Source organism: Bombus vancouverensis, chromosome 6 (genome assembly GCF_051014615.1).
Source record: "Bombus vancouverensis nearcticus chromosome 6, iyBomVanc1_principal, whole genome shotgun sequence".
NCBI classification, from domain to species: Eukaryota; Metazoa; Arthropoda; class Insecta; order Hymenoptera; family Apidae; genus Bombus; species Bombus vancouverensis.
In genome coordinates this window covers 2,059,652-2,072,764 of record NC_134916.1, presented here as the reverse complement: position 1 = coordinate 2,072,764, position 13,113 = coordinate 2,059,652, and the positions used below count along the sequence as shown (strand labels likewise).

Sequence of the window (13,113 nt, the reverse complement as noted above, 5' to 3'; positions counted from 1 at the left end):
GTTGTTGTTAGTGTTGTTGTTGCCATTATTATTATTAATTTTATTTAATTATTAATTTTATAATTAATAATTTTCATTTACAATTTTTAGATAAGGAAAAAGATATCATAGCGGCAACTGAGAGAATTCAATCTAAACTAATCGAATCCCATAAAAAACAAGAAGAGTTGGCCAATGATGTCACAATTCTTAAGGTATACTTATATAATTGTATGTTTATACATAAATATTAAAAAATTGCTTATCTAATAGTTAATAGGGAAATATATAATTTTTTTAATAATTGTTAATAGGAACAATTAGCTGAAGCTAAAGAATGCTTACAAGCAGCATCCAGATTAAGCGAACAACTCGATAAAAAAACAGAACGAATCGAACAGCTAAACCAAGAAGGTACTCAATTCTATTATTACTACAAAATATTACCTTTGCCTGCATCTTGTTTCTTTTATATTTTGCATGATTAGAATTTTTTTCAATTAATTCTTCAATCATTATTTATCGATAGCAAATTTACACAATTTTTATACGTTCATAAAGAAAATTCATATTTCCAAATTCACAAAATATCAATACATACATTCAACGCAATTAATTTTGAGATATATTAGATAATATAGTTTTCAAAAATTATTGTTAAATGTGAGGAAATAATATGCACACGTGCTTCTTTGGTGTGGATTATAAATATTCGGGATTTTTACATGTGGTTTTTAATGTAATTTACAAAATAAAGTTTCAAGTATCAAGAAACTCAATGTATTATAATTAAATATCTAAATTTCTTAGGTAGAATAAAGCTTGGTATTATTTAATTATTAAAATTTGCAATATATATTGCTATGTAACATCAATGCTAAATATTGAGAATAAATTGAAGTATTGAGAATAATTCCCTAATTTTCATATTAATTATTTTATATGAAGTATTTTATTTTTATTTACACTTTAAAATATGCTTACATTTAAATTTTTTAGATGAATTAATCTCATATAATTTAGATTTTACGAACTGTATTGTACCTAGATTAAATTTATAAATATTTTCTAGCATGTTCTAACTTTTTACTAATATGCAAAATAATAAATATATAATCGCACAAATTGTGTATCATTACTGACCATATGCAATGAAGAATACAAAAAGTGTTAATATTGGACTAAAGTATCGGTATAATGCATTTGATCAACAATATGTATATTGATCCTTAAAATCCCGTTTCAACATAAAGTAGAAAAGCACATGCGATTTTTTTTATGCATAAGAATTTGGTGCCATAATAGCTTGCCTATACACAAAATATCACACATGTTCTAATTATAATTTATGCACTGGTGAAATGGTTAAATCCCACTCTATTATCATCAGTTTGAATGTGACCTGTGACTAATCTGCAAAAAGCAAACACGTAAACAATCCGGTGATGTAGTCAAATATCAGCTGGTAATTCTGGGATTTTGACAATAGCCCAGGATTCTTGCTGGTATCCGGCTACGAACTGGACGATCGCCTTAGCGCACTAAATCACATCTTCGTTGGCTCATGCATTGCCACTGGTGCTGGTACCTTCTCCTGTTTTTCTACTTATAAATTCCTATATACTAACATATAAAATATTGTTAGATAGCAAGGGCACAAAAATAAAAAAATTTGTTGTATGGTTTCTTTTCATTTATGTGTAAATTATATTTTCTAATCTAATTTATGATATAATTTTTTGTTTATATCATCGAGGACTATATCAATATTGTTAAACACTCTTTTTATATATACATTACATCCACATTCGATAGTTAATTTATTTTTTCAATTTATACAACTGGAATGTTGGTGCACACATAGTATGAGAGTTGTATAATATTGTAATCTCTTAATTCTTAAGAACAATACTAATGACCATGAATTTACAATACTACTGCAACCATCACACTAAGTAATAGTAGTAATGTATGATGATATATGTATTTTTATAACTGTAATCTGTAACTATAATCTGTAAGCTATAACTATAATCTGTAAACGAAATACAAGTGAACTACGTATTGTAGCTTGAAAGAGTAGCCTCTGTAGCTTGAAAGTTAAGTTTAGCACTCAAATACATCACAAATAAATTAAGACATTTAGTCATACATGTACATATGTTGAAATAATACGTAATACATAAACAAATCTATATAAACATAAAGTTTGGTAGCGTCAGTGTGGGTAATCTCATGCGGTAACTGTGAGCGTGTGAATTGTAAAAGCTCATATTACCTCGTGGGGTTTCCCACCCGTTACCATTATCCTACAAGGATGAAAAAATGTAGTTAAAGGTTTTCACTATCTATGACCTACATATCTTTATTTTACCTTTAATCATTAATACTACTAGAATTGTAATTTATTTAATTTTTGTCAAAGTAAACTGCCAGAGGTAAAATTAATGTAGCCATTGCAAATTATATTAATTTGTAAAATAAAGTACACGATCATTTATTTATAAAGAATTATAATGAAATCATATTAGAATAGCTATTGTACTTTAATGTAATGTATTGTAACATACTAAAGTACTTATTATATTAATATAGCTTTCTTCTAGTGGCATGCGTCATAGTTTGCTAGTATGGCATGATAAATGAAGAATGCAGCATGAGCAACTAAGACATGGGTGTGAGTATTACATCAGGTACTGGTGTGATATTCAGACAACCAGTACTTGTGTTATACTTACGCTCATGTCTTTTCAACCTCCAAATCCGCCAACTTTACAACGCTGGAATGCACATGACTAGAAATGAAACATCCAACATGCTAAACTTTTCCTTAAGCAGTTAATAATTCTACTGAAATTACATTTTTAAACATATAATTGATTCAAAATATTGTAAAAATTATTTTATGATATTTAATAATCTCTTTTCTGTTACTCCCTTTCATGATTAACTCAGAATATTATAATAATTATTTTCTGACATTTAATGATCCTTTTTCTATTACTCCCTTTCTTACATGGTTTGTCATATATTTCTAGTGGACCGATTAACAAATCTTGTAAATACTGCTGATCACAGGATAGAAGAGGCAAAGCAAAGTGGAGAGGGAAAAATTGATAAGTTAGTATTTATTTCATACGTCTATGAATATTTTTTGTAAAGAAAATTAGAATTTTAAACTTTAGTTATGTTTATAAATTTAAATTTATCTATTGTTTTGTATAAAATTATCGTAAAAAAGATTTTCTTTAATTGTAAATAAAACATTCACTTTTTTCAGGACTCTCATTAAAAACCTCTTATTGGGTTACCTGTCCTCGTCGGCAGCAGATAAATCTTCGGTGCTTAGAGTGTTTTCCACAATTTTGGATTTCAATGAAACAGAGAAGGATAAAGCAGGGTTGAGTAATACAGTCGGGCAAAATAGCTGGTTTTCTCGTTTAACTGGTGGATCTACCGATCCTAATAAGGTAAATTAATTTTTCTTTTAAAACAGGTTTTGCACTACACAATACAAGATTACTCATTAACAAATACATCAAATAAGTTTAATATTGTTCTCCATTCCACAATACATATATTCGCGGGTCTTATAAATTACTGTTGCGAGATATCGAGATACTAAATTATTTGACGCTGGTTATACATACACGGTACGTGACATCGATCATACCATAGAGAAAATTTCCTCTTTGATCATACACACACTTGCGTATAAATATACATAATTAAATAAATATTTTTATAAAACATATGAAATATGATATAGAAATGAAATAATTATGTTATTTAGGATCAAGAAGCGTCTTTGTCAGCAGCATTTATTAGATTTCTAGAAAACGAATCGAAACCTAAGCCACAGTTACCAGCATTACCAATTCAAACATCGGTAAGGACAGTATTTCTTTGTTTCTTGTTTACACATATATGTGATGTTTTCCATTGGACTATTTTTTTTCCTAGACATTACCACGACCTGGTCATAGTAGGCAACATTCTACGTCATCAACACAATCTACTTCGTTACTTTCCAATGTAAATTTACCAACATTCCCGGATTTTATCCCAGCCAGAAATACAGGATCTATTTTGAAAGAAGTATTGAAGGACAGCTGATATTAATAATTCTGGTATATTTTATGCTTTGTAAATTCTAAGACTGTAGCAGAAAGCAATGTTTAAAGAAGACATTTGTTTACCAAGTTCCACTTAATAAAAGTAAAGAAAAGAAATGATTATTGTTAGATTGCGGATTGTTATGCATTTATGGCAAATTTAAAGATGCAAGAATGCATAGAATGAACATATATAAAATATTCAAAATACAATGCTTTTTATTAAATTTAGGTCAAACAAACCTCTACATAGATCCTAGCCTTTTAGTTATGCTCATTAAAATGTGAATTTGCATAAATATCCGCAGTCTAATTACAAGATTAATTCTATTATTCTTTTATAAACGTTATTTTTAATAAATTTATCAATTAATTGTTAGTTACGATAATGCACTATTTCTTTAAAAATGATATGTAGTAGTTAATGGTGCTTGCAACAGAAATGTTTAATGTGAATTAAAGAATTTAATTTTTCTGTTTCTTGACAATAATTAAGAAATGTAAATTGGTAAAGATATGTCATAATTAATGTAAAGCGAAAACTTTTTCAATTCAAAATAATCCGTAATTACACCGTTTCATCAAAAATATTAAGACAAAAAATTTTTTATCTCAAATTGTACAACGAATGAAATAGTAAATAGAATATATTTGCATTATTGGACTTGTTCATGTTTGTTTTATGTTATTTGCAAAGATTATATTAAATTTGATGTAATCTAATTTAGAACTTAACAGGCACTAACTACAAGTTTTATTTATATCTTTATAATCTTAAACATTATAATGCTCTGAGATAAAATATTTAAGCTACTTCAGTCAATTTACATTAATTGTATATAAACTATGTATATTTAAAAAAACAAAGTGGTGGGCTAGCAATAAATAATAAATTATAAATTAATATTACATATAATATATATGATATTGTAATTGTATTGGCTAAAACTTTTAGTAAGAGTTACAAATATACAATCTTTGTATATTACTTCTATTAGATTTTACAGTTTATTTATATTGAAATATTTTAAATATGGACACATTAACATCTAAATGTAGCATAAAAATTATTGTTGCATTTTGTAATTTATTTTTCAATACTTTTTTTTATTAAATTTCATCTATATTACGTATGTATAGAATATGAGCTTATAAAAGTAATTTATTTTGTGATTTATTTTTCAATACTTTTTTTTATTAAATTTCATCTATATTACATATGTATAGAACATGAGTTTATAAAAGTTGTATTTTAATGGTTATTGTTCGATAATCTTCAATTACTATACATAATTTTTACAATTTAATAGCAGCTGAAACCTTTTTACAATTATGTATGTAGAACAAATTATTTTAACAATAATATTCTAATGTTAATATCTATAAGTTAATAGTGCAATTTAAAGTAATCCTCTCATATTTTTGAATAGTAAAAATAAATAACAATAACTTGAAAACTAATACTTTAATTTTCATATGTTTTACATAGACATTTTACAGATTAACAATCTAGAAAGCAAGGATTAAATATGAAGGATATAGATAAGTTTATATATATACATATATAGAAAAAGACTCAAAATTATATTTTATCGAACATTTTATTTAAAAAAAAAATCTTAACTTATAATACAAAAATCAAATTACACGACAAAATGCACTTTGCCATGTATAAAAACGGAACAGAACACAAACAGAAAAATATGTATTAATAATTTAACACATTTTTTAGGCTTTATTTTTCTTTCTTCTCGTCCTCCTCTTTCTGCTTTTTCTCTTCCTGCTTCTTCTCTTCCTGCTTCTTCTCTTCCTGCTTCTTCTCTTCCTGCTTCTTCTCTTCCTGCTTCTTTTCTTCCTGCTTCTTCTCTTCCTGCTTCTTCTCTTCCTGCTTCTTCTCTTCCTGCTTCTTCTCTTCCTGCTTCTTTTCTTCCTGCTTCTTCTCTTCCTGCTTCTTCTCCTCCTGCTTCTTCTCCTCCTCCTTCATCTCCTTTTCTTCTGCTTTCCTTAACGCTGGTTTACCCGTCTGCTCAATAGTAACAGTTCTTTCGCTTTGGATCTTCGGTTCGTCCTTTCTAGGCGCAGTGATATTGAGTACACCATCAGACGACAGACTAGATGTTACTTGATCGACATCGCATTGCTCAGGAATCAAATATTTCCTGGTAAACTGTCTCGAGATCCAACCATGCTCGTCTTCTTTCTCTTCGTGCTTTCCCTCGACGATCACAGAATTGCCAACGATTTTGACGTTGATTTCTTCCGGTTTAAATTGCTGAACATCTAAAATTACCTGGAACTTGTCCTTATCCGCTTTTACCGTAGATGTACCTCCTCCCCCGCCTTTTCGCAGGAGTTCACCCCATGGTCTGTAGTACATCAGTGGGCTTCTCAATCTTCGATCTCGAATGGGTAAGATGTATTGATCGAGGATGCTTGGATTCAATAATTGCTCAGGATACAACCCCAAACCAAAATTCTGATCGAAGAGTTGATGTGGACGGTCCAGTTCTTCCCACCAGTTGGAGAACAGCAACGGTATCAGAGACATTTTGACTAAATTACTTGGTAGCTATATACGTTAAATAACGTATTCAGTTGCAGATTTCTTCACAGGAATTCACTTTTGACGTTCACAGTTCAAATGTTTGTAGTATACTGTTTCTATGGCTCGCGACGCGCGTATTTATAGCTGTCCTCTGCCAGCTGTACATGGCGGATGGAGTATCCAGAACATTCGAGATTCAAAGTTAGGAAGTTTTGAGAAAATTCTCTATTCTACTTATATACAAAGATACTTTTACATATAGATATTGTTTCTATAGAATAATTTTATACATATAGTAAGTACAAATATGATAGTTAAAAGGATCTTTTATCTATAGCCGTACACCTAGCGAAAGTTAGTATTTTTGTTTATACAAAAGTAAAATATATGTCTGAAAGATTTTACTTCAGAAGGAAATGCTATTTGATTATTTTATTATTATAATCTTCCTAGCTACATAAGAATTTATGAATATCACAATTGGAATGCATGAATTTTATAGTATTTCAATCGCATTCCAATGAAACTTTACATTTATAAAATATTTTCTAAAAATCAATCAGTTTATCACATTTTTAACTTTATCATCATCAGTATCAATCGCAAATAATGCAGATAATAAATATATATTGTCGTACTTATTGATTTTTCAATAAATTACATGATTCTATGGAAACATCCAGATACATATTATCCAAATGCAATTAGCGGCATTTCTACACACTAATCAGTGTAATTTTGGTCTTATGACTCATATATAAATGCAATTGTGTGCCAAAATCTACGATGCTTTAATAAGAATTGGTCATCGCAGGCGACTATCTATTAATAGTACAATGATTTTATAAAAAGTGTTATTCTAGATTTATCTATCAACAATTGTATCGATCATTTAGCGTGTATTTGTAAAGGTTTATAAAATTTCTAAATGTATACATGTGTATATGTATATATATGTGTATATATGTATATATATGTGTGTATATATATATATACAGGGTGGTTGGTAACTGGTGGTACAAGCGGAAAGGGGGTGATTCTACGCGAAAAAAGAAGTCGAAAATATAGAATAAAAATTTTTTCTTTTTAATTTTTTTCTTTTAATTTTCCCATTGAGACAACGATCTACAGTGAGATCCGTTATACCGAGACGTGATAAAGCGCACGCGTACCGAGCGAAAATTCAAAGTCAATTTTCTTGAAAACAAAGCCTCGAAAACAAAGCCTCGGAAACAAAGACTTCTTTTTTCGCGTAGAACCACCCCCTTGCCGCTTGTAACCACCAGTTACCAATGACCCTGTATATATACTTAAATAGAATGTTGAAAAGATGTAAAATGTTTTAGGAAAAAAATAATAAATGTTTCAAGAACTTATCGAAATCCATTAATTACATTTTAAAAATATTAAACATGGTATTATATTTTAAATATATATATTTATATATTGATATTTATATATTTATATATGTTGTCATTACTATTGAACGTGTTATCGATCAAAATGGTTCAACTTTAAATCTAATTTGTTGTAAGATTGTAAATCTTGAAAATAAAAAAGAAATTCACATGACCTGGGTAAAAATATGGCCTTGATACTTTTAAGGTGATATTTAGAAGGTTGTTAGTCGAATTATATTCTGAATGTATTCTATTATGATACATATATTCTCGACGTGCTCTGATGTGTACATACGTATATACAATGTAGTTTGTAAATATAACATTACATATATATCGTAATAAATTCAAATTAAACGTTAACTAAACTACATAGCTTTACACCTATCTATATTGATTTGTAAATATCTACATAAAATATTCGAGTAATTTAATAAAAGTTATTACTATTACTTAAAATAATCCAAATTTGAAAAATTAAGATAGTACTTGAGCAATTGCGATTTTTTTTTCCAGCTGTACTTTCTTACTTCAAAAATAATAAAATTGTATACAAAACACAACGTACTAAAAAATGTCTAATATAAACGTTTTATTTACTACGTGTTTGTAGAATATTCTTGTACGGTATGAAACCGATGTTTTTCAGTGCTTCTAAAAGCTGCTAACTTACATGTATGTGCTGGCTGCAAGCTCATATAATACACATAGCTTATTGCAGGTTAGTGTACTCTGAAAAATTCTAGACGCTTCTAGATGCAAATTAAAGTATTTTTAAATAACAAATAATTATATTAATAAATTTATGGATTTTATATAAAAGTAAGTTTCTAATTTGATCGAAAAATATTTTTAAAATATATATGTAGTATTTTAGAAATATGGAGAGAAGTATTTTTTCTCATATCTCCTACATTAAATGTTATTAATTGCTTCATACTATGAAATGCGTCTTTTAGGGGTAATGCAGATAAATGAAATTAAAAGCTTTATATTTGAATATATTTAGCATTTTTTTAATACTTTATATTAGATAAATACTCTAATACTTTATATTACAATATTATTGAATATATTTTATTATATAATATCGCAATATGACTAGTGGAAAGTTATTTAACATAAATAAAAAAGCTAAACTACAGAAAAATTGCCTTTTCTGCGGTTAGGATGATTTTGAAATATGTTATAAAATATGTCATACTTTAAACAACTTTTTCCTACACATATAACCAGCGGTTAGTTCCAGCTTTTGAGATATACGCAAAAGCAGGTGGTATCACTACAGTGAATTCTGTCTATAATTGTACATCCATGACAGTGTATGCGTTTGGATGCTGGCCGCCTCATGATGTAGTGTGACGGTTGGATGAAATAATATCTAATTCAAATCTAATTCTTGTCTTTTGTTTAGAGTTTATACAGGTTTATATATATGCGGCAACCAATACTAACGGATATGCTACTATAACTGTACAATTATAAGCAAAATTCATCATAATGGTACCAATAATTTTTTGCAAATGCCTGGGAAATTAAGGGCAACCGCCGGTTATATGTAGAGGACTTGTAAAGCTGTTCAAAATGTTAGGCTTTACAACATATTTCAAAATCATTAAAATTGGAGAAAAGGTAGTTTTTCTGGATATTGACTAGTTTTCTGTATGATTTATTAAATAGCGTAAATAAACATTGCATATTCTTCACTAAATCTGGTATTAAATATTTAACAAATGGGAGGGGAAGAAGTAAAGAAACTAATGTTGTTTAAGTCAAGAAGAATAGTTCATTTCTTAAAGATAACAATAATACAGAGTTTATATTTTTAATACTTACATTTACACATAATGTACAAGTGTTGTCTTATAACATTTAATAAAAAGAAAGAAATGAAATGGATAATTAAGAAATAAATAATGAAGATGATTTATGCAGTTTTAACATTACCTTTTCTATCACGATGATGTTGCTGTTGTGATTTTTATTGTTCTCGTTATAGTATTTATTGTTCTCTTTGTAATTCTAATGTGTCGTTCGTATTATCATATTGATTGGCCAAAACTGGTTCATCCACATTTAGGTTGTAAAGTTTGTTTTCTAGGTGCCAAAATAGATAAAATACAGTAAGACTACAAATGCGATTCCATTTGGTTGCCATCGCATTGCGATGGTGTGATATATTTTCTGACAAATTGCGTAAATGGATTAGCTTCGATGGTGACTTTTTGACCTATCACTTTTACGGTAATTTCTTCTTGGTGTCAATTGCGATATATCTGATGATACTTGAAATTTATCCTTGTCAGCTTTTGATTAAACTTTTAAGGAATGGATGATGATTGTGATGATGATAATGATAATGACGACGATGACGATGACGATGATGACGATGATGATGTCATTTGCCGCGTCTATGCGGTTGGCAGACGAAAACTTCTGCGTTTAGAGGATCAAGATCATTGAAAACATCATCTGCATCTACCGTCGTGCCAAAATGCTGATCCCAGAGGCGATGAGGTCGGTTTAGATCTTCCCACCAGTTGAAAAACAACATCGGTATTAGCGGCATTGCGTGATTATTTTCAATGTAAACTCACAATGTTGTTTACATTTGATTTAGGAATCTTCCCTCACTTTTCGAATATGAGTAATTTAAATGCTTCATCTACTAGGAAATTATTAGAATGTTTATTCTATGGAATTAATGTTAACATTAATTGTTAAGCACTAGTAGGTTAGGAAAACATTAATATTGTGCAATAAATATAAATTATTGTTGATTTACTTGCAACTAATAGTGCCGTAGTACTGTTATATCGTTCACACATGAATCAACCGGTGGCAGCCAAGCAGTTCTCTACATAACTTTATACTACGTATGTATTCGTTACGTACTAGCGAAAGTGATGGGAATACATACCACCACGCATTCAAGAAGATCCTAGAAAACACTAGATTGCCCTTGCCGTCGTCTTTTTATCAAACATCACTTCTATATAGCACACTTGCGCAAGATGATGTAAACACAGCTCATAGCTTTAACGATCCATGAACTGGTTCTTTAATGCACAAGGGTTCAGAGGCACTTAGACTCGAAATCGATTGCCTATTCATAAAATATGTAGAATTCATACGTATTTTGTATGATTGTACATATTCGTGTAATTTCGTGCAATCGAATATATTACGCAATACACACATAAGTAACTTGTTATGAGTCATAAATTGATATATGTATGTATTTGATATGCTTTGTCATGAACTTGCGATTAGTCACGAGCAGTTTCGAATTCTTTGAAAATTTTAGATAGTAAGAAAAGCAATATGAGTTGTTTATGTTTAAGTGTACAATATACGTATGTAAAATCCATGAAAATTTATGTTTTAGTTTTAATTAGGTGTATTATCATTTTTGACGCTCATTAATATCAAAAGTAGTAGTGTTAACGGCGATGTATTTATCGTTCTATTTTATATTTACAAAAATACAAATACAAATGTTCTTAATTTAGTTTACAAAACCATTTTAATGAAATTTAACGCGATAAAAATACAAAACAACGTTTATATCTCCTGTAATTATTTAATTTAGTTCTAATATATTTCTCAGTAAGGCAGGAAAGAATAAAATAAAATACTTCTTTATCTTACAATTAGGAGCGTGCGGGTACCTAAGTTTATGGGATCGGGACGGATTGGTGAAATTCCGGTGGGATAGGGTGAGATCTAGCTAGAAAGTTTCTTTGGACTAAAATTTGACTCAGATACTTACGCAAGATATTGCGGGTACTTGTAAGCATGAGACGGCAATCTAAGCTCAGATCGGTTTATACGTAAACCTTAGATCAATAAATATCATACTTAATTATTTATAATCTTTTTATTTTAACTTTATACATAAAGTTGTACTTTATACATTATAATTGTTCTATATTTCCGGCTAACAACATTGCATCGTCAGCTAAATTATCATTAATGTTTGAACCTAACCTTCTTTTATACCTACCACACACACATACATAGATATACACATATCATAAATGCAGTCTCTATTCACCATGAAAATATTACATATCTAATTAAATTAATTAATTATTTACATATCTAAATAAATTTGCTCAAAACATTTCGCTAATATAAACACCAAATAAATACTCGAGATAGGAGCTACAAATAGTATCGAAGAATAAGGTAATAAAAATCGGTGTATCACTCGGTGCTGAGCTTTAATTTTCCTGCGCCTCCTCCTCCTTGTCCTTGTTTTCTTCGTTTCCTTCTTTCTGCATGTCGCATACAGACGGTTTACCGGTTTGCACGATCTTAATCACCCTTCCGCTATCCGAAGTTAATTTTTGCTTGCGTGGCACAATGATCGAAAGAATGCCGTCCGATGAAAGTTTCGAGGAAACTTGATCGATATCGCACTGTTCTGGAATTATGTATTTCCTCGTAAATTGTCTGGAGATCCAACCATGTTCATCTTCCCTTTCTTCATGACTTGCTTCAACAGTGACAAAACGGTCTACGACTTTAACATTGATTTCTTCGGGTGCGAATTGCTGCACGTCTAAATCCACACGGAATTTGTCTCTGTTAGCTAACACGGTTGATACACCCCCTTCTCCTTTATGCAGGAGTTCATCCCATGGCCTGTAGTATTTCATCGGAGTCTTTAAACCCGGTTTACGTGGTAGAAAATCGTACATACGCATAATTTTTGGAATCAGAATTTCTGGACTAATTCCAAGGAGCAAATTTTGATCTAAAATACGATGAGCACGCTCCAAATTTTCCCACCAATTGGGACAAAATAATTGTTCTAGAGACATTTAGATTCGTAGATTTCTGATTAATTCAAGTAAATTAGATTAATTGAGGTTCTTCAATTTTTCGTGATTTAATATTATTATAATCTCAATATTTGGTCGCTTTGTGATAGATGCACTAATACGATCACTGTTCAGAACAGACTGCAGTATTTTCCAACGTGACCGTAGCATGTAGGAAAAGCGCTCCAATCGAACGGACAAGCGTCTAGAAAATTTGCAAGCACGCGCAAAACGAAATTTGTTGA

At 29.6% G+C, this 13,113-nt stretch overlaps 2 protein-coding genes and 2 pseudogenes across 6 annotated transcripts in view; 1 reads left to right on the top strand and 3 right to left on the bottom strand.

Annotated features, from left to right (window-relative positions):
• LOC117161260 (uncharacterized) overlaps positions 1–4,211 on the top strand; it is a 44,858-nt gene extending 40,647 nt beyond the window's left edge. For all 4 annotated transcript variants that reach the window (XM_033342651.2, XM_033342652.2, XM_033342653.2 and 1 more), the window contains 6 exons: positions 91–194; positions 294–393; positions 3,018–3,099; positions 3,260–3,449; positions 3,773–3,868; positions 3,943–4,211. In XM_033342651.2, the coding sequence (XP_033198542.2) occupies positions 91–194; positions 294–393; positions 3,018–3,099; positions 3,260–3,449; positions 3,773–3,868; positions 3,943–4,095 (725 nt within the window). In that variant the 3' untranslated portion in view covers positions 4,096–4,211. The remainder of the gene's footprint in view (positions 1–90; positions 195–293; positions 394–3,017; positions 3,100–3,259; positions 3,450–3,772; positions 3,869–3,942) is intronic.
• Positions 4,212–5,676: 1,465 nt separating this feature from the next.
• On the bottom strand, positions 5,677–6,761 carry LOC117161261 (protein lethal(2)essential for life pseudogene; annotated as a pseudogene).
• Positions 6,762–9,966: 3,205 nt separating this feature from the next.
• Positions 9,967–11,241, bottom strand: LOC143302794 (protein lethal(2)essential for life-like; annotated as a pseudogene). The gene is made up of 2 exons (XR_013058591.1): positions 10,825–11,241; positions 9,967–10,732 (listed from the first exon to the last, which is right to left on the bottom strand). The product of XR_013058591.1 is annotated as a protein lethal(2)essential for life-like (transcript).
• A 659-nt stretch (positions 11,242–11,900) lies between these two features.
• On the bottom strand, positions 11,901–13,034 carry LOC117161308 (protein lethal(2)essential for life). The gene has a single exon (XM_033342743.2). It carries the CDS (start codon positions 12,866–12,868, stop codon positions 12,266–12,268), a length of 603 nt encoding a protein of 200 aa, XP_033198634.1. The 5' UTR covers positions 12,869–13,034; the 3' UTR covers positions 11,901–12,265.
• Between the last annotated feature and the right edge of the window lie 79 nt (positions 13,035–13,113).